The sequence below is a fragment of the Elephantulus edwardii genome, unplaced genomic scaffold (assembly GCF_000299155.1).
Source record: "Elephantulus edwardii isolate Elephantulus edwardi_28Jun2011 unplaced genomic scaffold, EleEdw1.0 scaffold00130, whole genome shotgun sequence".
Taxonomy (NCBI): Eukaryota; Metazoa; Chordata; class Mammalia; order Macroscelidea; family Macroscelididae; genus Elephantulus; species Elephantulus edwardii.
In genome coordinates this window covers 3,345,868-3,371,828 of record NW_006399880.1, presented here as the reverse complement: position 1 = coordinate 3,371,828, position 25,961 = coordinate 3,345,868, and the positions used below count along the sequence as shown (strand labels likewise).

At 46.6% G+C, this 25,961-nt stretch overlaps 1 protein-coding gene across 1 annotated transcript in view; it reads left to right on the top strand.

Annotated features, from left to right (window-relative positions):
• The first annotated feature begins 9,461 nt into the window (after window positions 1–9,461).
• SLC6A7 (solute carrier family 6 (neurotransmitter transporter), member 7) overlaps window positions 9,462–25,961 on the top strand; it is a 30,252-nt gene continuing 13,752 nt past the window's right edge. The window contains exons 1-6 of the mRNA XM_006893696.1: window positions 9,462–9,494; window positions 19,598–19,781; window positions 21,674–21,805; window positions 21,921–22,155; window positions 24,182–24,320; window positions 25,685–25,819. Of these exons, the coding sequence (XP_006893758.1) occupies window positions 9,462–9,494; window positions 19,598–19,781; window positions 21,674–21,805; window positions 21,921–22,155; window positions 24,182–24,320; window positions 25,685–25,819 (858 nt within the window). The remainder of the gene's footprint in view (window positions 9,495–19,597; window positions 19,782–21,673; window positions 21,806–21,920; window positions 22,156–24,181; window positions 24,321–25,684; window positions 25,820–25,961) is intronic.

Below are 25,961 nucleotides of genomic sequence, written 5' to 3'. Positions count from 1 at the left end.
CCACCCCCCGTTCATGGGCTGATTGTATCCTAGACTAACACGCTGGCAGGCCTGAGTGGTGTTCTAACTTCTCCCCAGGCAGGCAGGTGAATGTCAGCTGCTGTCAATTTCAATTTGGGCTCCACATAAAAGGCCACAGCCTAAGAGAACTTCCAGCATAATGACTGCCTTATAAGATGGTTATTGAGTTTTCTTTCACCCAGAGAGTTCAATTAATGGCTAGGGCTAATGCCTAGTGGCTCAGGAGAGGAACTCCTCAGGCTCTGTCCGATCCTGCAGTTACCTGAATGTCACCTGGTGTTCCAGCACTCCTTTCAGGGCTGCTTTACATATAATGGCTTTACTCTTTCTCTTCCTTTTCCCTAGAAGCAGAGGGAGACAAAGGTGAGGAAAAGGGAAAGACCAAATTTTTGAGTTCTGATGCAACCACAGTTTCCTGGGCACCAGATAGGTTCAGGCCCCACACAGGCACTGGACATGAGACGTGCAGACAGAACCCACATCTGGCCTGGTCTGGTCTTCGAAGGCCCATGGCTGGGTCATGGCCTCTAGCAAAAAAACAGTGTGCTTTGCATGCAACTTCAGGTTCCACAACAGTCTGAAACCCAACTCTGAGAACCTATACATTGTCAAGAGGTTGCTGTGGAACAAGCAGAATAGAAAACATATCAACTCAAGGGAGTAGCTCAGGGTAGAAACAGAATGGTCTCACAGAGCCTGTGTGTGTGTGTGTGTGTGTGTACATGTGGACTGGCTGTGATGGGGGAGGGTGTGGGGACGGCAGAGCTTGAAGGAACCAGCCTGGCTGTGGCCTGGGTAACAGAGATGCTCAGAGAGTGGGATGCAGAACCGGGGAGCACAGCTTTCTGGGGGTGGGGGAGGCTTCGGACTGGGAGTCTTTGTAGGGGAACCCTGCCCCAGCGAGGCTGCTCAGAACCACTTTCTCTGAATCACACCAGATGGACTAGCAGTCTGGAACCTCGTTTTTCACAGTCACCACTGCTGCTGTAGCAAAACACATGCTCCACGGTGATAAAACCTGAGCGTTCAAGCAAACGAAAAATGTTTATTTATATGCATTTAAAAATATCTTTCTATATAATAAAAGAAAGTACATTTCCATCTAACACTTTCTTTAAATTAGCATGCATCTCCATTTCACTTCTGGTCTGATGTTGAGACCAGGAGCAAAACTGAGAAAAGAGTGGAGCTCAGGGGAGGAAAATTGTCTACAGGTTTGGGTTACCAAGGGGTAACCCAAAAGTTTTTTGCCTAGTCATACCCCAACACCCTCTGGAAGCAGGGAGAGAATTCCAAGTGCCAGTAATTGTCAAATGTGCTTGCTAGAATGGTCAATCATGGTATATTACAAAAGTGGGATGTCAGTAGACAGATAGGTTTGTGCAGACAATATGCTATGATAAGGAGGTTCTAGATTACCTTGATTCTTTGTTTTATGGAAGTGCAGACTTTACCAATGAAGGGTGTGAGGATGAGAAGCAGGTAGCAGAAAGGTATGCTCTCAGAGCGTAGCTGGGTGGGTTGAGGCTCCTGGATTCCAGGCCTGATTCCAATTCTTCTTCTGTCATCTGTATTCAATGTCCAGTTCTCAGAGATATGTACCAGGTGATTGAAAAGACCATGGCCTGAATCAGGCATACCTTAGTCTTCAAGCTGATATCATCGCTCCTAAGTATTTTGGAGAGGTTCCTGATAGAGGACTCGCCCAGTGTAATGAGTGAGTCTCCTGATCTTCTGACTGCTGGTGCCCAGAATGACTATTGATTGTTGACCCAAGCAAGATGAAACCATCAGCAGTTTTAATCCCTTTTTCCATCTATGATGATGTTGTCTGTTTGCCCCGTGATGAGGACTTTTATATTCTTTTTAAAAAAAAAATTTTTAATATTTTTTATTGGGGAAAAACATATTGGGGGTACAAGGAGGTGAGGGTTGGGGGCAGAAGGGTGAGGATGGGCCAGGATGCAGTTGCAGAGCTGCACAGTTTGGTCGGTGGGGGGAGCAGGTGAAGGAAATGATGAGGGTCCAGTGGGGACCAGATGCTACAGAGGAATGACAAGCATTTTCCAATAGTAATTAAACCAACTGCCTTATTGATTTGGGAATTGGATGCCGACTCTCTGGCTTCTTCATGCTGAACAGGGGCGTAGATGTAAAGGGGGGAAGGGAGGACGCTTTATCACCTTACTGGTGGTCTTGGGTTAAAGCTGCTTGCCTTCTTGTTCTGTTAGAAGATATTTTCCTGTCATTTGCTCCCCTCTGGACTGCAAAGTGTTTTCCCAGGTGGGTCCAGTGGGGATGGCTGGTTGAACCCAGAGGCTCCATCGTTCTTTGCTTCCTTAGCTGTCAGTTGTATTTCCTTTTTGTCACTGGCACTGGGTTCAGGGTCAATTCTGGAGTAAAACTCAGAGTTAAGGTTACCTATAGGAAAGGGAGCAAACCTAGAGAGAACAAACTTGTGAGTTACAAACAGAAGGGCTTTGAGGGTGTTGCTTTCAGGTTTACTGGGGGGGGGTGGTGGTGGCAGAAGGTGGCCTAGGTAACATTGGATACCCTAGGCATTCTTTTTTTTTTTCTTCTTCTCCTTCCCCACCCAGGGGTCAGATGGCACAATCTGGGGACTGAGGAGCTCACCCTGAGAGCCGTGACGGCTCGTCCCGAGCCGACAAGTGCAGCCCGCCCCAGGCAGGGGGCCAAGGGCAGCCCGCCCCGGGCAGAGGGCCGTGACGGCTTGCCCCAGGCAGAGGGCCGGAGGACTTTTATATTCTTAATGTTGAGATATAATACACACTGAGGGCTGTCGTTCTTAATCTTTTTAATATATGTTTTAATTTTTGTTGAGAATATACACAGAAGATATAAACAAATCAATAGCTTATATATGCACAATTTAGTTCATTGATTACATTCTTCAAATAGTAGAGTTATTCTCACCCTCTTTTTCTGAGTTATTCCTCCTCTACTAACAAAAATTTACTGTCTTCCAAATTTTCTAACTCATCTTTCTAGTTGCTGTTGTCAATTTCATCCTGCATGTTGTTGTTCTTTGTGCCATTGAGTTGAGTATGGCTCATAGCGATCCTGTGAACTACAGACCTGAATCCTATCCTGTGTACCATCCTTACTTGAGCCCGTTGCTACAGTCGCTGTGTCAATACATGTCATTGTGGGTCTTCCTCTTTTTTGCTGACCCTTCAAGCATGATTTCCTTTCCAGGGAATAATCTTTCTAATCAACATGTCCAAAGTTAGAAAGGTGGAGCTTCATCATCTTTGCCTCTAAGGAGTACTCTGCCTGCACTTTCTCTAAGATGTATCTGTTTGTTCTTTAAACAGTCAGGACTCCATGCTGCATGGTTCAAAATCAGGAAAGGAGTGAATCAGGGAGGCATCTTGTCTCCATACCTTTTCAATCTATATGCAGAACAGATCATTTGGGAAGCAAGGCTTTATAAGGAGGAATGTGGCATCAGGATTGGAGGTAGACTCATCAACAACATATATGATGCAGGTGACACAACCTTGCTAGCTGAAAATGAAGACGGCCTAAAGTGTTTGCTGCACAAGGTCAAGGACTATAGTCTTCAATGTGGATGGAAGCTTAACATCAAGAAAACAAAGATTCTCACCACTGGGCTAATTGGCAGCACCATGATAGATGGAGAAGAGATTGAGGTTATTAACAGTTACATACAGCTTGCTCAGCTCCACAATCAGCATTCTTAACACCAGCAGTTAGGAAATCAAAAGAGGAAATGCATTGGTAAAATCTGCTGTCAGGGACCTCTCCAGAGAGCTCAAAAGCAACGATGTCAGTCTAGAAACTAAGGTGCACCTAATCCAGGCCATGATCTTAGCAATTACTTGTTATGCTTCAGAGAGTTGGACAGTGACTAAGGATAATGGAAGAAGAATTGATGCTTTTAAATTGCAGTGCTGGAGAAGAGTCTTGAACATACCATGGACTGTCAAGAAAACAAATAGGTCTGTCTTGGAGAGGGTGAAACCATGTTTCTCTTGGAGGCTAGGATTTTGAAGCTCTGTCCCGCATACTTTGGACACTCAGCCAGGAGAGACTGGTTTTTGGAAAAAGGACATCATGCTTAGAAGGGTGGATGGACAGTGCAGGAGAGGAATACCCCAGATGAAATGGGTTGATACAGTGAATGGGGCAATTGAGGTTGGTGTGTTGGAATTAGTGAGACTGGCTCAGGATAAGACACGGTTCAGAGCTGCTGTACATAGGGTTGCTATGGGTCACAGGCAACTCAATGGCACATAAAAACAACAACATCTCTTCTCCAGCTCTACAACTCAATGGCTCTTCTTCTATCATCTGTGTTCAATGTCCAGTTCTCAGAAATATATAACAGGTGTTTGGCCTGAATCAGGCATATCTTAGTCTTTAAGCTTATATCTTTGCTCTTAAATATTTTGGAGAGGTCCTTGACAGAGGACTTTCCCAATGTAATGAGTGAGTCTCCTGATCGTCTGACTACAGATGCCAAGATGTAAGATCCTTGGTAGCTTTAACTTTTTTCCCCATCTATCGCGATGTTGTCTGTTGGCCCCGTGCTGAGGACATATTACTTCCTTGATGTTGAGATATAATCCATTCTGAAGGCTGTAGTTCTAAATCTTCTGCAACAAGTGTTTCAAGTCTGCCTCACTTTTAACAAGGAAGGCTGTGTCATCAGCATAATACAGGTTATTGAAGAGTTTTCTCTGATCCTGATGCCACATTCCTCTTCACAGAGTCCAGCCTCACAAGTTATTTGCTTTACTGAACAGGTATGGAAAAAGAATACAACCTTGACACACACCCTTTCTAATTTTTACCTATGTAGTATTTTTACTTGGTCCATTCAGACAATAGCTGCTTGACCTGGGTATAGAGTTCTCAAGAGCACAATTAAGTTTTCTGGGATTCCCATTCTTCTCAATGTTAGCAACAGTTTGTTAAGATCCACACAGTCAAAAATATCTTAGCATAATCCATAAAACACAAAAAGACATTCTTCTGGTATTCTCTGCTTTCAGCCAGGATCCATCTGACATCAACAATGTTTCCTGTCAATGTACTATTCTAGCTGGTTTTGCATTGCTTTCAGCAATATTTTGCTTGCATATGATATTGTTATTGTTTTAAAATTTCCATATATTGTTGAGCCACCTTTTTTTTGGGGAATGGGAACAAATGTGAATCTATTCCAGCCAGTCAGCCATGCAGCTGTCTTCCAAATTTCCTGGCATAGACTGGTGAACACATCAAGGGTTGCATCTGTTGAAACATATCTTAAAACCAATATAAAATATCTTAAAACCGTTATCAATCTTTTAGCCCAGTCTATTGTTTGACTGAAAGTCAAGCCATAGAGGTGAGTTTGGTTCCAGACTCAAATGGTGACCAAGGGCAATAGCTTCAGGGGTTCCACCAGTCTCTATCAGACCAGAAAGCATAGGTGTTTTTCTAGTTTTTCATTTTATTACCTATTTTTCTCTCAGTCTGGGAGCCTGTTCTGTGACCCTTTTAAGAGTGCTCATCTGGGTAGTTGGGCATCATCTAGTTCTTTTGATCTCGAGGTAATGGGGATTGAGGTTATCACAGCCCATTAGGACTCAGGACTTATTGTTTCTATACAGCTTTGAGTTTCTTCCCTGTTCTTTGTTCTGGACAGGGAGGGGCCAAATAGTCTTACCTTGGATTTACACTTACAAGTTTTTAAGACATCAGTTGATACTTACCAAAGCAGGGTTTGGACATTGTTTTTCTGGCCTATTTTATGTCAATTGATTTTGATATTTGCTGAGACTATCATCCTTGCAATGACTTGCTATGAGTCAGGAAGCTGGACAAAAAATAGAGAGGACAGAAGGAGAATTGATGCCTTTGAGCTGTGATGTTGGAGAAGAGTATTGAATATACCATGGATTGCTAGGAGAACAAACAGGTTCGTCCTGGAGAGGGTGAAGCCAGGCTGCTCCTTGGAGGCAAGGATTCTGAAGCTTTGTCTGACATACTTTGGACATGTTGCAAGGAGGGACTAGTCCTTGGAAAGGAACATCATGCTTGGGAGGGTGGAGGGACAGCGCAGGAGAGGAAGTCTCCATAAGATGGACTGATTCAGTGACTGGGGTAATGGGGGTGGGTGTGTCAGAGACAATAATATTGGCACAGGATAGAGGAAGGTTTAGGGCTGTTGTACATAGGGTCACTATGAGTCACGAGTGACTCGACAGCACATAACAATAACAACATCATTCTGAGAACTTTAGAACCAGCAATTTATTTATTCAGGTACTTGGTTATGATTAAGTTTCTGTTCCTTTGTGCCTCTTGGCTCTACTATATATACGTCATTGTTGTGTACAGAGAGTCGGAACCGACCCATAGCTGATCCTCCAGCAGGATTTCAGAGACAGTTAATCTCACGGGAGGAGACTGCCCATCCTGTTCCCATAGAGCAGCTGGTTGGCTCCAACTGCATGCCTTCAGGTTGCAGCACAGCTTCTTGTGACTAGGCCACCAGAGCTATCTATCTATCTATCTATCCATCTACCGATAAGCTATCTATCTGTCGATATAATTGTATAACAAATATATATATTTACAGCATATCCAAATATGTATATAAAGATATTGTCTGTCAAACCTATTATGGTCATGGATATAATCTTTTTCTCCTGTCTATATGTGTTTATCTTGCCTTAATCAGGATTCTTCCTCTTCTAAGTGATTTGACAAATTCCATCCTCTTTCTTTGGGCCTTAGTTTCCACATCTGAAAGTCGGAAATGGGATCCATTTGTACCCCAGAGTCCCAGCGACTGTCACTTATGTCCAGTAGTGATGTCATGATGTGTTTCATGGAAGAATAAAGCCCTAGCCCTCTTCCTCTGGGCAGGACCCGTGAGGTGTTATTGGAAAGGGACCATAAGGAAGTCAGTCTTCCTGGAACAACTGCTTGAACACTACTCCCTGACACTTTAGCCCTTTTCCAAGGGGTTAAATAAAGCCATGGGAGGGATGGTTCAGAAGGGCTGCCACTCTCCAGTGAGAGACATGGTAACATCCTCTGTGGCAGCCCAGTGGGAGAGGCAAAGGATGGGAGGCAGGTGGGAGGGGAGTCCTGACTGAAGCTCCTTGTGTTTGGGAGTGTCCACATCCTGCCTCTCTCCAGGCATGACTCTCACAGCCCTCCTGGCTTCAGCACAAGACTCAGTGTGACCTTGGCCACAGGACTTCACTCGATGACCCAGGTTCTCATGTGTAAAATGAGAATACTCCTATCTGTCTTACTGGGCTGTTGGAAAAAATGTCAAAATTAGTTGGATGTTAATAGTCATCACAATGCACACAGCTGTTGTTGTTATTGTTTTTTGTTGTTAGGTGTTGTCACATTAAGTCACTCAGTCGGATTTAATAAAAAGTCTTTGACTTCCCAGCAACCTTACCTAGTTGGAAGAGGCTCTCTGTGAGCAAATGTACAGGGAGAAGCAGAATTTGTAGGGAACCTAAGGAGGAAGGATAACCCTGAAACAGATCAAGTTCTTCATCTTAGCCTTTGCTTTGCTTTGCTTTAAACTTTACTGCCTCCTTCCAAGTTCCAAGGAGAACCCAGGTAGTGAAAGGCAACAGACCATCATCTTCAACTTCTCCTAAATGCCTCATCATGTCCCGTGATGGTGCAGTAGCCATAGAATTTAAGCTCCAGACTGGGACCATTTTGAGGGTGCAAGGAATACTATATAATACGTATGCTGGTTCAGTCCCCACCAACCAGCGTGTCCAATCGCTCCAGCGAGTCGTTTCCTATCATCTCTATGCATTCTGTCATCACCACAGTACTCTGAGGTCAGGCAAGCAGGGCGGATGGCCCATTTGACAGAAGACTTTCCTAAGGCTGCAAGGAACCTGAGGATGATCTAAGTCACAGTGGCAGATGCCCTATCCTCTCCTGGGGTATAACCTTCCTCCTCAGTTTGCTGTCATCCTAGTAAAGGAGAAGTGTCAAAGGCCACTGCTAACCTGAAAGGTCTGGAAGCCTGGCTCTTTCATTGAATCACTCATTACTAGTTCTACTGTGAGAGACCTCTCCAAAGTACTAAAGAGCAGCCTGGAGACTAAGGTGCGCCTGGTCCAGGCCAAAGCCTTTGCAATTATTTGCTATGTGTCAGAAGGCTGGACAATGACTAGGCATGATAGAAGGAGAATTGGTTCTGTGGTGCTGAAGAAGAGTATTGAATATACCATGGACTGCTAGGGAACAGGTTTGTCCTGGATAGGGTGAAGCCAGTCTGCTCCTTGGAGGCAAGGATCTGTGGCTTTGTCTGACATAATTTGGACATGTTGCCAGGTGGAACCAGTCCATGGAGAGGAATGTCTTGCTTGGGAGGGTGGAGGGACAGTGCAAGAGAGGAAGACCCATGATGAGATGGATTGATTCAGTGACTGGGGTAATGAGGGTAGGTATGTCAAGACAATAAGAATGGCACAGGAGAGTTCAGGGTTTAGGGCTGTTATACATAGGGTCACTATAAGTCACAGGCTACTCGATGGCACACAACAACAACAACAACAACTAGTTCTATGACCTTGGGTAAGCGTTTTAACCTCTCTGTGGTCTGGCACATTGTAAGTGCTCAGTAAACATATCTATGGACTGGATGGTTGAACACATATCTGGCAAGTGACTGTTACTCTTTTATTGTGAGAGGGCAACCTACATCTGGCCAGTGTTTACTGAGCACCTACTATGTGCAAGGTCTCTAGGTAAATGCTTTCTACGCACAGGCACAAGGTCCCTGAACTCCTCACACTCCTTTGAAGCAAGTACCTCCTTTTTATAGATGAAGAAGTGGCAACCCAGACAGCTTAAGAACCTCGGACAAGGTCACACAAGCAAAGTAGAGGCGGGGTCCGGGTATCAGACCCCAAGGGCCCTGTCCATGCGCTTTGCTCACAATCTCTTGTTGCCCAGCTAAAGAAAAAGAGGCCCTGAGGGGACAAGTCACTTGCCCAAGGTCATGCAGGAGGCAGTGACTGAGGCCCCAAGAGCTGTGAAGTTCACCGCGGACCCCCGCCCTCCTTCTGAGCCCTGGCCTCTCCAATTCGCGGCTCTGCGTGCGGGGGCGCGCGCATCCCCTAGCCGTCCGTCAGTCAGCCCGTCTGTCTGGATATCTAGTCGGGCGCAGCCGTGCGCCTTCCTTAGTGCCCGGCGCTGCGCAAGAAGAAGCAGGGGGGCCGCAGCGCAGACCCGCGCCCCGCACCCGCAGACGACAGACGGCATCGCCGGCGCCCCTGCCCTCCCCAGCCGTGTGCGGAGCCTCCAGGCAAAGGCGCGGCTGCCAGCCGGCAGCACCTTCGCCTGCACGGCCCCGGCCCCTCGCTCCTTGCGCTGGGGGGAACCAGCCAGGGAAGCCTGGCAACCTGCCGAACGGGATGAAGACGCTCCAGGGAGCTCACCTCCGCAAGGTAGTGTCTGCAGGCGGGGGCTCACCTGAGGGAAGGGTGAAGGGGCCCGCCCCCTTTGAAGTCCTGGGAGGGTTGGAGAGGGCACTCAGACTCGATCTGGGCCCAGGAAGGCCGGCTGGACTGGATTGCGGAGAGGAGTGGGAGCACACAGTCTGTCCCCTCCCACCCACCCCGGTGCCATCTAGTGACCAGGATGGGAGCCCATAATCACTGGGCTAGAACCTGCCCTGCGAACAGGTGTCTGCAGCCTCAGGAGGCGCGGGGCAGGAGCTGGCCAGACCCCAACCCCTGCCCGTCCTCCGCCTATTTCGTCCAGGGACTGATTGGAGGTGGTTAGCCAAGCAACAGCCCAGAGCTGGGGTAAATTGGGGGGTTGGGGTATGGACGGGCCCAAAGCATGTACTCGACACTGAAGCAGTCCCACAGGCCTGCAGGAGACCCCGTCTTTTCTCTCCTGTAGGGCCCACCCCCTGCTTTCTCCCTGACGCCTCATTCTGGCAGCAATAGCTTCCCCTGCTGGGACCCCAGACTGCCCTTCCGCAGAGCTGACAGGAGGCATAGTTAGGGAGGGGAAATGGGAGACCTCGGAGGAGCCGAGGAGCTAGGCGGAGAGGATGCGAGAGCAGCAAACCTACGTGTTCCCGGAGCCCTGGACGTGGACGTCAACCTTCTCCCCTCTTTGTTCTGTGGAGACTGGACCTTCCGGACAAGTTGTTTTTGTGCATGGGGAGGAGAGTAATTGGGGAAGTTTTCTGGCTTTTGCTTTAAAAGTCACAGTCCTTGCCCAGGAGTTAGAACTACTGGATACAATTTCTGCAGCTGCTGCTAACCCTGCGAGTTTGAGGCAAGCTCCTCTTCCTTCTCACAGGAATCGTGGCTGGGCCACCCTCAGAGTGCGGGCTCCAAGCGAGAGCCTCATCCTCCTTCCGTGGAGGAGGGGAGTGGCAAACTCGAGGCAGTGGTAAATATGAAAGGATTGTTCCCAGAAGCTGACGTTGAAGGATGCCCTCCCCCCTCCCCTTACACATTCATTCAAGCTCTCGGCCCCTGGGCTGCCTGCTGCGGGAGCACTGTGCTGCGTGGGTGTTTGTCCTTCCCTGACACGAGTGACTCCTGAGCAATTTGTGGGTAAATCTCTTGGGTCCTGCTCCTATCCTTTCCTCTTGTCTATGCCCCCCTCCCCTAAGAGCCTCTACCCTTCTTTGGCTCTCTCCAGGTATTATGCTGTTAGTTCTGTTTTTTTAAGAACTGAATGGTTGCAAGCTGAGAGCTTATTGAACTCTATCTCATTTAATACTCTGTAATTCTGGAGCTAGACCTTATTACCCTTGCTTTATAGACACAGAAACTGAAGCACAAAAGGGTGTATGTAGCTCTTTGCTTTCTTGATGGTGGGCTAACATCCCAGGACCATTAAGACTACGGTGGAGCCATCTCCCTTCAGGGCCCCTTCCTTGGCTTTCAAAGAGAAGGGGTTAGGGGTGAAAAATGGCAGATATCAGCAAACAAGAATGTTCAGAGGTGAGCATTGGACTAGGAGTCAAGGACTCTGGATCCTCGTTTTGCTCTGCCCTCAACATACTCTTTGACCTTGGGTTTATTCTTTCCCTTCCGAAACTCAGTTTCCCCATCTGGTGAGATTGGACACCAGATTCCTCTTGCCTCCTGCCTAGAAGATTAGAAAGCCTTGGGCTTGGGCAGCCCTGCCTTTCCCAGCCTCTGCCACCAGTGGGGACCTACATCTGCTGGTCCCTAAAAGACTGAGCTTAGGTCTAGTGAGCTCAGGCGTATGTGCCTGTGTGACATTGGGGTGGGGGATCAGGAGTGGGAGCCTCCCACTCAGGCAGAGCGGGAAGCGACTCATTAAGCTTCCAGCCCTGCCCCATTTATTTAGTTGCTTCCCTCCATCTCTGGACCAATCCCATGCTTGTCATGCCCGCCTCCTGAGACTCTTCCTGTGGTGGGCCTGGGGGACCCAGGTGGGCTCCTGATTGGCTTAGCTTTGGGAGACCCCCCATCCTTTGTCCCTGGAGCAGGAACAGGCTTCCCTCTGATTGGGGGAGGAGGGGGTTGAGCTGCCAGCATCCTGCTCCTGGAACTCTTGTCACCATGGAAACAGAGAACCAGGACCCGCTCTGTGAGTACAGAAAGGGCAGCTTCTCTGGAGGGATCAGAGGAGCCTCATTACCAGGCCCTCCTGCCAGCTGGCCTGATGGGGCTTGGTGGGTGTCACGGTGACAGGTCTGTCTCACCATCCAAAGCCCAAGGCCAACATCACCCATCCCCCCTGGATCTTACCTGAGAGGGAGTGCGTCCAATGGGCTGATCCTCATGTCTGAAGTGGAGGCCTTGGGGAATGGGGGCATTAGATAGAAAGGAGGCCGGTTTCGGATAAGTCTGAGAGACTTAGCTACCTTCAGCCCAGTTAGCATGCACCAGATCACAGCTAATAAACCTCCAAGCTCAGTTATTTTAAAGGCAGCTTTATCATACTCTTCTGTCACCATCAATTGTAATAATGCCTGGCTGTCCCGTCACATTGCCTTCTTGTGGCTCTCAGACAAGATTGCTACAATGGTCATCACTGTCATGGAGAATCAACACAGCACTGTTACCCCAATTCTGTCACCTGAGCTCATTGCTTCAACCCTGTCACTATAACCAGACACCTCCAGACCTTTACCGCCCCTCTTTTCCAATCCCCAGCAACATCACCTCTGTAGCTCCTTGATTTGTGCATAGACATGCACTTGTTCTGGTCCCTGGAAGGGCAGCTTCTGGGGAAAGGACAAGTGTCACTGATAGGTTTTGACCGAGCCCTTGGATTAGGCTCTAATTGGATTCTCAGCCCTCTCAGGTGTCTGTAGTGAATTCGTCTCAGTGAATCCTGCTTCACGGATCATCAGAGCCAGAAGGCTCATTAAGGGTTGCCAAGACCCACATTCTCCAAGTGCATCTCTGCATGCTGATTCCTTGCAAGTTTTTGCTTAAATATAATTTAGGAATGTTGTCTATTCAGGCCCTAGTTGGAGGGTGACTGCATATTAGTCCATTGAAGGCACTGTTTTGTCAAGTTCTGCAACAAATAAGCCTCTTTTACTTTATCTTAACCAAGGGTTTTCTAAGCTATTTTGACTCCACAGTTCTTTTCTTCTGAACATCAATGAATGTCCCCAAAGGATATGCTTTTGGAAACAGTGATCCCATTTTCTAATTATCCAGATGGAAAACTGAGTCTCAGAAGACACTTTCATTCTTGTCTGATGTAGTGTGAGTCTCAGAGGCAGTGGGAAAGATGGGATTGCTCCCTTCCCCAATCCATTGCTGGGATCACTTGTTGGGAACTGCTCTGTGAGCTCCAGACACTCGTTCTGGTGTCTTTGGCCTTCCTTCCTGGCTGTGGACCCTGGGGCCTCATAGGCACACCAACTTGCATCCATCCCAAAGTGAGCGTGCCCAATGGACCCACCCAGCCTCCTCAAATCCTAAAAAGGGATCTGAGAGACAGCTGAGTTTGGGTTCCTTTCATTCTCCAGAAACAGGAAGGTCATGTCTTTTTGAAGCAAACTAGATTTAAGTATCTTTTTCTGCTGCTGAGCCAAAATTCACATACCGTTTTGGTGACTGTTGTGATTTTAGTTAGGTATCATTGAGTCAGCTGTGACTCATAGCGACGCTGTGAACAGCAGTTCAAACCTTGCCCTGTCTTTCCTCACCCTCATGATCTCCACCAGGCTCGCGCGCATTGTTGCAGTCACTGTGCCAATCCATCTTGTTGAGACTATTTTTCACTGACTTTTCCCAGCACGATGTCTTTTTCCAAGGTCTGGCACCTCTGACAACATGCTCAAAGTATGTGAGACAACATGTCTCCAGCATGTGAGAAAAAGTTTCACCATCTTTGCCTGTAAGGAGCACCTTCATTGCTTGCTCAACATGCGGACTGAACAGGTATGGAGAGAAGAAACAATCCTGATGCACCTCTTCCCTGACTCTAAACCATGCAATTCCCTTATTCTTCTTACACAGCTGTTTCTTGGTCTATGTATAGGTTGTATGTCAGCATGCTTAAGAGTTCTGATAGCCTAATTTTTCTCAATGTTAGCCATAATTACTTTGACCTGCGTAATAGAAGCCCTTTGCATTCAACTTTCTGTTTACTTACTTGCATCCCTTGGTAGGCTCCCTTCAATCACAGGACATCAACTAATCCCTCCCTCAGGACAGCCCACATTCCCTCCAAGTCCTCCTGCAGCTTTTTCTCCTCATCCTCCTGTAATCTCTTGTTCTAAACATCCTCCAGCTTACCCACCTGCCCTTCGGACATGATCCAAAACTCTCTGTCTTTCTTATAATCTGACACCTAGAGTGGAGTTGAGGACATGAGCTTTATCATTGAAAAGAGCTGAATTTGAGGCCCTGTTCTCCTAGTAACTTCGTAAAAACCTAAGAGCGTGTCTTTATACCTCTTTGAGTCTTGGTTTTCTGAAGATTAAAATGGAACTAAGAAGAGTACTTAGCTCGTGTGGTAATTCTGAGAAGGAAATCAGGTAAGGCAAGTAAAAAGCTTAGTTCAGTGAGCACATGGTGGTGGTGTTACTTAGTTGTGGCATGAGTTCCAACTCACAACGACCTGGTGTCCAATGGTACAGAACACTGTCCAGTTCTTCACCAGCCTCGCAGTTTTTGTTATATTTCAGCCCATTGTTGCAGACACTGCATCAACTCACGTCATTGAGGGGCTTCCTTCTTTCTGCTGACCAACAACTTTACCAAGGATGATGTCCTTTTTCTCAGAGTAGTCCTTTCTGATAACACATCCAAAGTACCTAAGATGAAGCCCCACCATCCTTCCCTCTAAGGGCATTCTGTCGATAGTTCTTCCAAGAGTTGTTCATTCCTCCATCCATGGATTTGTTATTCTTCATCAACACCATAATTAAAATGCATCCATTTTTCTTCAGACACTTTTTATTCATTGTCTAGCTTTCACAAACATACAAGGCAATTGAAAGTACCATTGCCTGGGTCAGGCACACCTCAGTCTTCAAGGCGGAATGTTTGCTTTCTAACATGTTAAAGACTTCTTTTGCAACAGATTAGCCTAATGCTGCACATCATTTAATTTCCTGCTGCTTCCAGGGGCATTGTTTGTACATCCAAATAATATCAGATCCTTGACAACTTCAGTCTTTCTTACCTATCCAGCTGTGCAGATTTTTGTCTTCTTTATGTTACATTTTTAGGGAGCTCTGGTGGTATAGGCTGTAGGAAGTTGAGCTGTTAACCCAAAGGTGCTGCCTCTCTGGCGGTATGAATCAATCCATGGCTCTACTGGAGAAAGATGCGAAATCTTCTCTCCCATGTCATTTACAGTCTCTGAAACCCTCTGGAAGGTAAGCTGTGAGTCAGTTCTGACTCGATGACAATGAGCTTCAGTTTTGAGTTTATGCTAAGGGGCAACTCATATCAAAAGTTACAGTCTTTGGCTAATGTAGGAAGTGCTTCAAGTCTGTCATTTCATCAAGCAAGATTATGTCATCCTTATATTGAGGAGAGCTGAGTTTTCTCCTATAGTTCAGCTCCTCAGATCATTTGTTCAATGCACAGATTGGCTAAATATAGTGAAGGGATACAAGGCTAACAGATACCTGTCCTGACTTTAAACCACTAAATATCTCCTTGTCCTGTTCACACGATTGCCTCTTAGTCTACGTACAGGTTGCACGTGAGTACAGTAAAGTGGTCAGTAATTTTCATTCTTCACATGGTCCACATAGTGCAGTGATTTATTGTGGTCAGTAAAACAGAGTTGTTGTTGTTAAGTGGCGTCGAGTCTCAGACGACTCATAGCAACCCTATGAAGGAGAGTCTTCAACACTTGGGTGTCTCTCATCCTCTTTACAGGTTCATATGGTTTCTGGAGGCAAGCTATTACAGAAGTGGATGCCACTCCTCCTTCCAAGCTTGTTTTAATCCAAAACTTGTTTCACCCAACACTGTCCACCATGGATAACCAACCATTAACACATTTGACACAACCACGTCACAGTGTTCAGCCTCACAGCAACCACAAGTGACCGCAGTACGGCAAGTGGACACACCAGGGCTATACCACCTAGAGGAATGTTTGAACAAAAACAATGAAAGACAGGCCTGAGGGCCACGGATTAAAATTCACCTTTGGCTTGGTTGCATCGCTTTCAGCCCGCTGAGCCAGTTGATCACTCCATATGTAGATGTTATTGTTGTTAAGTGCCATTGAGTCGCAGGTGACTCATAGAGACCCTATGAAGGAGAGTCCTCAACACTAGTAAAGCATAGGTAAACCTTATCCTGAATTCTTTTGCTTTTGAGATCTGACATCAGCAATGATATTCCTTGTTTCACATCTCCTGAATCCCTGTCAATGTACCAATTGTCTTTTTCATTATCTTCAGCAAGATTTTACTTGTATGTGATATTAATTGATATTGTTTGATAATTTCCATAGTCTGTTGTATAATTTTTCTTTGGAATGGGCACCAATACAGGTTTCTTCTAATAGGTTGGCTGGGTAACTGTTTTCCAAATTTCTTAGCATAAATAAATTATTTCTTCCATCCCTACACCCATTGAAACATTTCAACTGATGTCCTGTCAATTCCTGGAGTCTTGGTTTTCACCAGTGACTTCAATGCAACTAAGACTTCTTCATTCAGTACCATTGATTTTTTACCATATGCTACTTCCTGAAATGTGTGAACACTGACCAGTTCTTTTTGGTTCAGTGACTCTTGTATTATTTCCATCTTGTTTTGATGCTTCTTAAGTCGTTCAGTATTTTGTCCACAGAATCCTTCAATATTACAACTCAAGTCTTGACTTATTCTCAACACTTTTGAGAAATGTTACATTTGTTCTTTCCTTTTAATTTTCTACTTCCAAATATTGTTACATTTTCTTATAAAACTTGGTCTTCCCAAGTCACCCATTGAAATCTTACATTTCATTTCATTATTTCTTCTATAATACTTGGTCTTCCCAAGTCACCCATTGAAATCATACTCTTTCATTTCATTATTTCTTCTATTTGCTTTAGCTGCTTCGTGTTCAAGAACAAGTCTTGGTGGGAACATAGTAAGTATTTAGTAAAGGGTAATTACTAACAAAGCATCCTAGTGGTGCAGTGATGGTGATGTGACAGCACCAACTGCTCTGCAGAACGAAGATGTGGCCTTCTGCTTCTTATGGACCAGTTCTACTCTGTCCTACAAGGTTGCTAACAGTTCAAAAAGGACAAATTGGCAATGGGTTTGGATTTTTTCTGGTTCAGGCTATCATTGTCACTATCAAATAGAACCGGCTATTGATTAACCAAACTAAGATCAAGATGGTTTTCTTAGTGTCCAAGTTACCCTGTTGGTCCAGTAAGTTTTTAGTCAGCAATTGATTCTCTGAACCAATATAGTGCTTTTATCTTTTTTCCTATTATTGTAATTATTTTTAATTTTACACTGGTTTGCGTACAAAGTTTGTATACCTTGTGCTTCACACTGTCTTTCATTCAAATTGAGTTTCATACAATCATTCTCTTTTATTGTTGTTGTTATGTGCCATAGAATCACCTGCGACTCATAGCAACCCTGTGTACAACAGCCCTAAACTCTGCTCTATGCTGTGCCAATCTTATAATCTCTGACATATCTCTCCCCATTACCCCAGTCACGGAATCAGTACATCTCATCGAGGGTCTTCCTGTCTTCTGCAGTCCCTCCACTTTCCAAACCATGACATCCCTCTCCAAGGACTGATCCCTCCTTGCAACATGTCCAAAGTAGGTCAGATGGAGCTTTAGAATCCTTGCCTCCAAGAAGAAGCCTGGTTTCACCCTCTCTAGGATGAATCTGTTCATTATGCTTTATAAAAATCAGTCACTACCATGCTCAACACTACCCTGTCTTTCCAGATCCCTGCTGGATCTTTCCTATTTCCTTACCCCCACTTCTCTCCACCCACCAGTGATTTCCTCTTTTTTTTTACATTTAAAAAAGTAATTTTATATTGATTTACATACAAAATTCATATACATTTTTTCACAGTATCCTTCATTCACATTTTTAGCCATTGTAATACTTTTTAAAAAAATACTGGTTTATTTACAAAGTTCTTATGCATTGTTTTTCACTTTGGATCTTTCCCATTTCCTTCACACACACCTCTCCACCTATCAAATTGTGCAAGCCTATGATTAACCACCCTCCACTCCCCACCTCTCCTCATCCCTCTGCTCCTTCTCCCCACCCCCAATCCTCATACTCATTCTACAATAATGTTTTATGTAGTATTTGTCTTTATGGAACTAAGTTAGTTCACTCAACCTAATGCTCTCCAGTCCCTCCCAAGTTAGATAGTTAATGATTACAAAATGATTGCTCCTCTGTGCTGGGTAGTATTCCATTGTGTGACGGTACTATAGTTTCTCAATCCATTTGATTGTGGTTGGACATTTGTGCTGTTTCCATGTTCTTGCAATGGTGAATAACGCTGCTGTGAACATTGGTATATACAAGTCTCTGCTTATGCCTCATTTCTCATTCTCTCTGGGTATATTCCAAGCAGTGGAATAGCTGGGTCATATGGAATTTCTATTTCAGCTTTCTAAGGAAACACTAAACTGCTTTCCAGGGTTTCACACTTTTACAATCCCACCAACAGTGTATGAGTTCCTATCTCACCACATTCTCTCCAACATTTATTACTTGCTGTCCTGTTAAATTTTGCCACTCCTACTGGAGTGAGATGGTATCTCATTGTGGTCTTGATTTGCATCTCTTTTATTGCCAGTGATTTTTAGCATTTCTAAATTTGTCAGTTGGTCATCTGAATATCTTCTTCTGTGAAAAGTCTTTCCATGTCTTTGCCCATTCTGTAATTGTGTGATCAGTCTTTTTTCTTGTGGAGGCCCTGTAGGATTCTGTAAACTGTTGACATGATACCCTTTTCTGAAGTGGCATTGCCAAATATTTTTTCCCAATCAGTAGGTTTTCTTTTCACTCGGCTGGAAAAAGTTTTTTATGTGCACAGGGATTTACTCTTTAGAAGATCCATTTCATCAATTTTATCCTCTCCAGATTGAGCATTTCTGGCTGTATTTGACAGTCTCTTATTGCCACAACTAGATCTTCTAAGCTTGATCCCAGTTTGTCTCTGATGAACTTTCTGGTTTGGGACTTTAGTCCCAGGTCTCTGATCCACCTTGGGTTGGTTTTTGTGTATGGTGTGAGATGCGCACCCTGTTTCAGCTTTCTGCAGGTAGCAGTCCAGTTTTGCCAGCATCATTTGTTGAAGAGATTGCCATTTCCCCATATGATAGGTTTTATTTCCTTGTGGAATATCAGTTGGTCATAGATAGCTGGGTCCATTTCTGGGTTCTTGTGGTTTTCTCTTTAAAAAACAAAAACGAAGACCCAAATCTGTTGCCCTCGAGTTGATTCCAAGTTACGGCACTATGCGTTTCCTAGTGGAATTGTACTCTGTAGAGTTTTCAATGGCTGATTGTTTTTGGAAGTAGATCACCAAGCCTTTCTTGAGATGTCTGTGGGTGGGTTTGAGTTGCTAACCTTTTGGCCAGAGACTGAACACTAGATGTTAGCATCATTTTTAACTTTAAATCCACTGTCATGGGATCAGTTCTGAATCATGGAAACCTTCTTTTTTTATTTCTGAGCTTATAAATACTTAGGTAAGAGGCTCTCTCATCTCTCTTCCTCCAGAGCAGCTGGTGTAGTCAGACCACCTGCTAAAACTTTTGGCTGAACAATGTAATACATAGCACACTGTGCCACCAGGGCTTCTGTCTTTATTTTTCCAAAAAGCTCACTGCCTCGAGTTGATTTGATTCAAGAGTGTCCCTCCATCAGGTTTCAAACTATAAATCTTTGTGGGGAGATACTGCTCATCTTTCTATCTTGGAGTAGCTGGTGGATTCGAACCACTGACCTTTCAGATAGCAGTCCAACATGTAACCAGTAGCCCTGCTCAAGCCAATACTTTAGATTTGAAGTTACAGTTCCAGCCTGAGCTCACTCTTTCCCGTCACCTTTCTTGTCTCTCACTGGCAGCCCGTCACCCCGGACCTGCTGATGACCCCCAGTGACCAGGGTGATGTGGACCTGGATGTGGACTTTGCTGCTGATCGGGGGAACTGGACAGGCAAGCTGGACTTCCTGCTGTCCTGCATCGGCTACTGTGTGGGCCTGGGGAATGTGTGGAGGTTCCCCTATAGAGCCTACACCAACGGGGGAGGTACGCACCCGCAGAGGTGACCACAGTGGTGGCACGGTTCCAGGGGCCTGAGGTTTGCCTCCTACCTGACCCTGGATAGAAGTCATTGCGTTATAATGACCTGGGGCTGGGAGGAGCGAGCTCACCCTGCCTTGTTCCCTTTCACCATCCAAGCCCCTGCCCACTCATTGCCAGGACGAGCACCTCACATGGTTTTCTCCCTAAGGCTGGGCGTTTCCTAGACCTTGAGAGAAGACAGAGGGGGCTGTGTCTGCTCATACAGAGACATGGAGATGTGTCTGAGCTCTTAATACTCCCCATCCCCTCCTCCCTCCCCCACTCCTCCACAACCTAGCTCCATCAATCATGCCCCATCAATCATTTCCTATCCCTTTAATCTTCAATCTCTTCTCTTGATTCTTTCCACTCAGACTACAAACACCACATCTCTCCCATCTTAACAGAATTCTCTTTTATCCCAGCTTCTCAATCCAGCTACGATGCTGTCTCATTAACAATAGCTCGGGATGAGCGCTTGCCATATGCCAGGCCCCAGGCTCAGTGCTTTCCATGTCCCGTCTCATTTCACTCTGAGGACAATTCTGCTGGGCAAGTACCTTTATAATGACGAGGCCTCTGGGGCTTGGAAAGGCACTTTTTCAAGCCCAAGGTCACACAGGACAGACTCAAAATTTGAACCCAGGGCTGTCTTCAACAGAGCCAATGTGCTGTCATCAGTATGCAATCCATCCTCTCACCTCTACAGAGCTCATTAAACAAGTGTGTTGGTAAAGTGACAGGAAACTGCATAAAATCAAATTAAGCAAAGAAAAGGTGAATTTACATGATTGGCAAGTATAGGACTAAAGCTCCAGGAACTCAGTAATGGGCCCAGGTCTCTCTCTGTTCTCTCCCTCCTTATTTGATTCCGTTCTTTTTGCATTAACCTCATTTTGTCCAGAGCCGGCATCCCTCCTGCAGAGAGGATAAGGACATGGCCCAGGACAACTCTGGAATGACCTCATCCAAGTTTCATAACTCCAGGAGGCCAGAGTGCCATGCTCTGAGTGAAACTCTAGAATCTGGGAGGGTCTCCGATTGGCCTGGTGTGGGCTCTGTGCCTGCAGGGAACTGGCTGGTGTGGTGGGCAGTGCCCTCAGGGTTGTTATTAGGTTCTGTAGCATCAATACGACTCATCCCAACCCTGTGAACATCAGTTTTGAACGCTGCCCTGTTCTGCTCCTTTGTCACCAGCCCCAACCTGCTCTAGTCCACTGTTATAGACATGGTGTCAGTTCAGCTTGTTGGAGGTCTTCGTTCCTTTCTCTGATCCCCCATTTCCCCCATTATGATCCCCTTTCCAAGGACTTGCACCCCGACAACCTGCCCAAAGTATGTGGAATGAAGTTTCATCATTTTTGGCTCTAAAGAGCATGCTGGCTGCACTTCCTCCAACAGACATGTTTGTTCCTTTGGGAGTCCATGGGCTATTCAGTGCTCTTCTCCAATGCTACAATTCAAAGACATCAGTTCTGCACTCAAGGAGAGATGGGCACTGACATAGGGAGAAAAATGGATGCATGTTGGGTCAGTGACACCACAAGTGTTATGAGGAGGGCTTGGGAAGCAGGTAGGCTGAAGCCAGATTCTGAAGGATTGATTTCTATACAGAAGAGTTCATGGTCTCTCCGGTGAGTGTCCATCCCCTCTTCCAGTTCTCTGCGTCCCACCCTGCTCTGGGCATTGAGACAAGAGAGGCGAGTCACTCTCTGCCCTGACCTCCATCCTCAATGACTTCCCTCCGGTGTGAAAGAGCAGACAGACTTGCAAACACCATCCAATCCACGTGAGAAGCCGCTTGAGGGGAGAGCTAACACATCTGAGACCTACACCCCCACTCCCCTCTTCCACAGGCGCGTTCCTTGTGCCCTACTTCCTCATGCTGGCCATCTGCGGCATCCCCCTCTTCTTCCTCGAGCTCTCTCTGGGCCAGTTCTCCAGCCTGGGACCTCTGGCTGTTTGGAAAATCAGCCCCCTCTTCAAAGGTGAGGCCTCGAGGTCCCAGGGGTGGATGAGATCTGAGGGAGGCTGGGAGGGGTGTGAAGCCCAGAGAAGTGGTGGCTCTCCGAGGAAGCCAGCCCCCTTGTGCCCTGCCCCCAGGTGCCGGTGCGGCCATGCTGCTCATCGTAGGCCTGGTGGCCATCTACTACAACATGATCATCGCCTACGTCCTCTTCTACCTCTTCGCCTCCCTCACCAGCAACCTGCCCTGGGAGCACTGCGGGAACTGGTGGAACACGGACCTCTGCCTGGAGCACAGAGGTTCCAAGGACGGCAACGGGGCCCTGCCCCTCAACCTCACCAGCACCGTCAGCCCCAGCGAGGAGTACTGGAGGTCAGGCCAGGCCTCGGTGATCGGTGCAGGGCTGGGCGAAGGGAAGGACAGAGGTGGTCTCCTTTTTTTAAAAAAAAATTTTATTGTATTATTTTTATGTGTACCATCAAATCAGATCTGACTGGTACAGGAGGAGATTGCCCCCTCCTTCTCCAGCAGAGCATCTGGTGGATTTGAACCGCATACCTCTGGGATTGCAGTGCAGCGTCTTGCCACTAGGTCATCAGAGCTCCCTTGGAGGGGGTCTCCTTAAGGGCTCAGCCTGGACCTCGAAGGCCAAATTCCTGTGCTCGTGTTAGGTGGACTCTGTATTCTAATCTCCCCCTTCACCCAACCAGCTGTGTGACCTTGGATGATTCATTTGGCTTCTGTTGCTTCATCATGAAAATAATAATAGGAGTTAGGAGCAATGTCAGGGGTGGTGGTATGGATGCAAAGAAAGAATCCGTATCAATTGGATAGCTCAAAAAAATTGTCTCACTCAGCCTGGCAGATAGTACATGCTCAATAAATGGTGGCTGTGTGCCGTCAACTCAGAACCAACCCATAGCTGACCCACCAACAGGTTTTCAGAGGCAGTAAGTCACATGGGAGGAGATTGCCCATCCTTCTCCAGCGAAGCAGCTGGTGGATTTGAACCATGGGCCTTTGGAATTGCAGCACAGTTTCTTACCACTAGAATACCAAAGCTCCTTCAATAAGTGGTAGCAAAAAATTATAATAATGATCATTATAGCAGTAATAGTAATCTTTTAGAGCATCATCCCCTTCCCCTATAAAAGGGTATAATATTGGTCCCTACTTTTCAGGATGATTTTCAGCTATTCACTCATTCTTTTGTTTAATAAATGTTCATTAAGCCTGTATAACATGCATAGATAAAGTTGTTAGCATAGGGTCTGAACCATGCATAGTAAGAGCCTTCTTAAATTTACCCCACTACAAAGGTAAGACTATAATGCAGCAACGGTTTGTGGTGAGGATTAAGTAGGTAATTCAGGTGAAGCATTCACCGTGGGGCACACTGCCAGCCTCTTGTGAAGGAGAGTATCAGAATAGCACAGGCCATCAACCCACCTGTTGCCCGTATTTCAGCTGAGAAAACAATATCCAGAGACTTGTGCAGTAGCTGGCAGCAAGGAAGGATTCTGACCCTGTTTCAGAACTCCAGATTCTGATCCCATTCTAGAACAATCCACGGTAGCCCAGTACCTAGGTGGAGGCCATTGGCTGTCCAGAAGACACAGACAGATTTCTCCCACCCTTAACCTGCAAAAGGTTGCTGTTCAGTTTTCCCTCGATGGGTCCCATTTCTAAATCTCAAACCTACCTTTATTATAACAGTTCATTCATCTGTCCATTCAAAATCCATCCAGAGTGCCTGCACCCACTGAAAACGACGTCGGACTAGAAGGGAGGATAGACTCAAATCTGCAGCTTAAAGCCAAAGAGCCTGACATGGTCACTGGCAGCTACAAGGGTCTCCATGGAAACACCATGGCTGACTGCTTCTGTCAGGGTGCAGGCAGGAAGCAGATGGCACTCTCTAAAGGTCTAATTAAAGATAGCTTAATGAAGGGCCTTTACAGAGGTTAAGGAGATGGACAAGGAAAGGTGAGGCATCAGAGACCAATGATAGGGAGAGGGATTTCTTCCCCTTAACCAAAGAGGCAAGGGTAGAAAACCATGTTATGGGAAGCAGGGGAGAGTTGGAGCCTTGGAAGAAGGTAGACAGGAAGAATGTGGCTACAAGAAGGAAACCATAGCAGAACTTGGATGGCGTGTGCGCACATGCATGTAAATACCCCTCCCTTCACTCCTCCTATACCCTCAGGCCCCTGCTGATGCCATTGGCCAAACCCCCCCATAAAAACCAGAGGAGCAGGGAGCCAGGCGGTGTAGACACCAGCCTCTGGGCACAGTGGTGATCACAGAAGGGTAGGGAGTGGACAGGAGGGACGTCAAACAGAATCTCCAGTACAGCCCAGCGGCCGGCACCTCTTTACTCCACGTGTGTCTCTCACAGCCGCTACGTCCTGCACATCCAAGGCAGCCAGGGCATCGGGAGCCCTGGTGAGATCCGCTGGAACCTCTGCCTCTGCCTGCTGCTCGCCTGGGTCATCGTGTTCCTCTGCATCCTCAAGGGTGTCAAGTCCTCTGGCAAGGTAAAGCTGGGGGAGGCCCGGGGGAGCTGAGAAGGCGAGCTTCATGGAGGAAACAGGCTTTGAACTGAATCTGAGAGAGCAAGTGGACTGCAGCTGGGAATAGGGGAAGCAAGAGGCCTTTGGAGGCAGATGTGTTGCCCCAGGGAAGATCTGACAGTGAGGATGGTGCATGGGCCTAGCTGACTAGAAGCCTTTGTTACTAGGACCCGTATGTGACCCAAGGTTGTAGCCATACTTGGCATTTTGAAGGGGCCTGACAACTGTTCACGGAGGGCTTGGAGGGTAAATGTCTGGGTCAGAACTGTTGGAGATGCAGATGACTAGAACCCAGTTTTCAGTTAGAAAGTCTAGACATTGTGTGCTTCAGGCATAACTAGATCTTGGTGCATTATTAGGAATTTGACTCTCACGGTCTCTCAGCCTGGCTGTCTTCCAAATTGTCGTCTTCTGCATTTCTCCATGTGTTTGGATAAAACCTCTAGGCTTGTGTTATTTCTGCTTAATGAAGACTTCTTTGCATCTAGTTTGTAAATGACTCAGAGTTGGGTCTCATTGGGTGAGCTGGGTCATGTACCCATCTCAGTGTAGCCTGGAAAATGATGTGATCTAATTGGCTGTAACCGGGTCATGTGCCCACCCCAGGATCTAGGGATAGAATTACCCCATCTAGCGGATAGGGCAAGTGTGGGTGGGTTCTCTTTTGTGACGAAAGTGAGGTAGATGCTGGGAGTACAAATTTGTAAGTATCCACTCTAAGTTATAAAGGAGTGTGGGAAGGTGAGAAACCATTTCAGAAAGACTTGTGTTTACTCAATCCTTTATAAATTAGAATCTGCCCTTCTGCAAATTGCCCAGAATTGTTGTTTAAGAGAAACAACTTTTCTAAAGAAGACAAATAAGACAGAGTTGAGCTAATCATGTCCAAGCCACAACCAGAGAGTGAAGATGCATAGTGGCTGAAACTGTGGGGGAAAGGAATAGTGCGGAGGGGAGCTTGGGAACAATGACTCTCTAAGGATGATGAGAACTCGGGTGTTGGGTAGACAAGGGACAGTGGGCAGGGCAGTGGTGGGGTGTAAGGCCTCTCTCGAATGTACGCTGCTGGAGATCTGGGCAGGCTTCAGTGGAGAGGCAGTGGAGGCATTTGAGATGCTCTACAGACCCAGAGTGACAGGACTTTGCTGATGAGTTGAATGTATGACAAACAAAAGGGACCGTGGGAGGGATTGAGAAGCTTTATGGATGAAAGGGCTGGTTATGAGCCTGGGCAGTGGGGAACAGGGGGAGGCAAGTAACCAGGACAGGAGTTCAGGAGGAGCAGGCTAGAGGAAGCTGACCCTGCCCTCGCTCCCCACCTGTCTCAGGTGGTGTATTTCACAGCCACGTTCCCCTACCTCATCCTGCTCATGCTGCTGGTCCGAGGAGTCACCCTGCCAGGCGCCTGGAAGGGCATCCAATTCTATCTCACCCCCCAGTTCCAACACCTGCTGTCTTCCAAGGTGAGGTCTTCAGGGCTAAGGGGAAGGGGCAGAGTGGGAAGAGGACACTTTGGAAAGGGAGAACAGGGACAAAGGATCCATGTGGTGAGCCCTGGTGCTGAGCATCTTCTCCATTTATTATTCTTTTTTTAATTTTATTGGG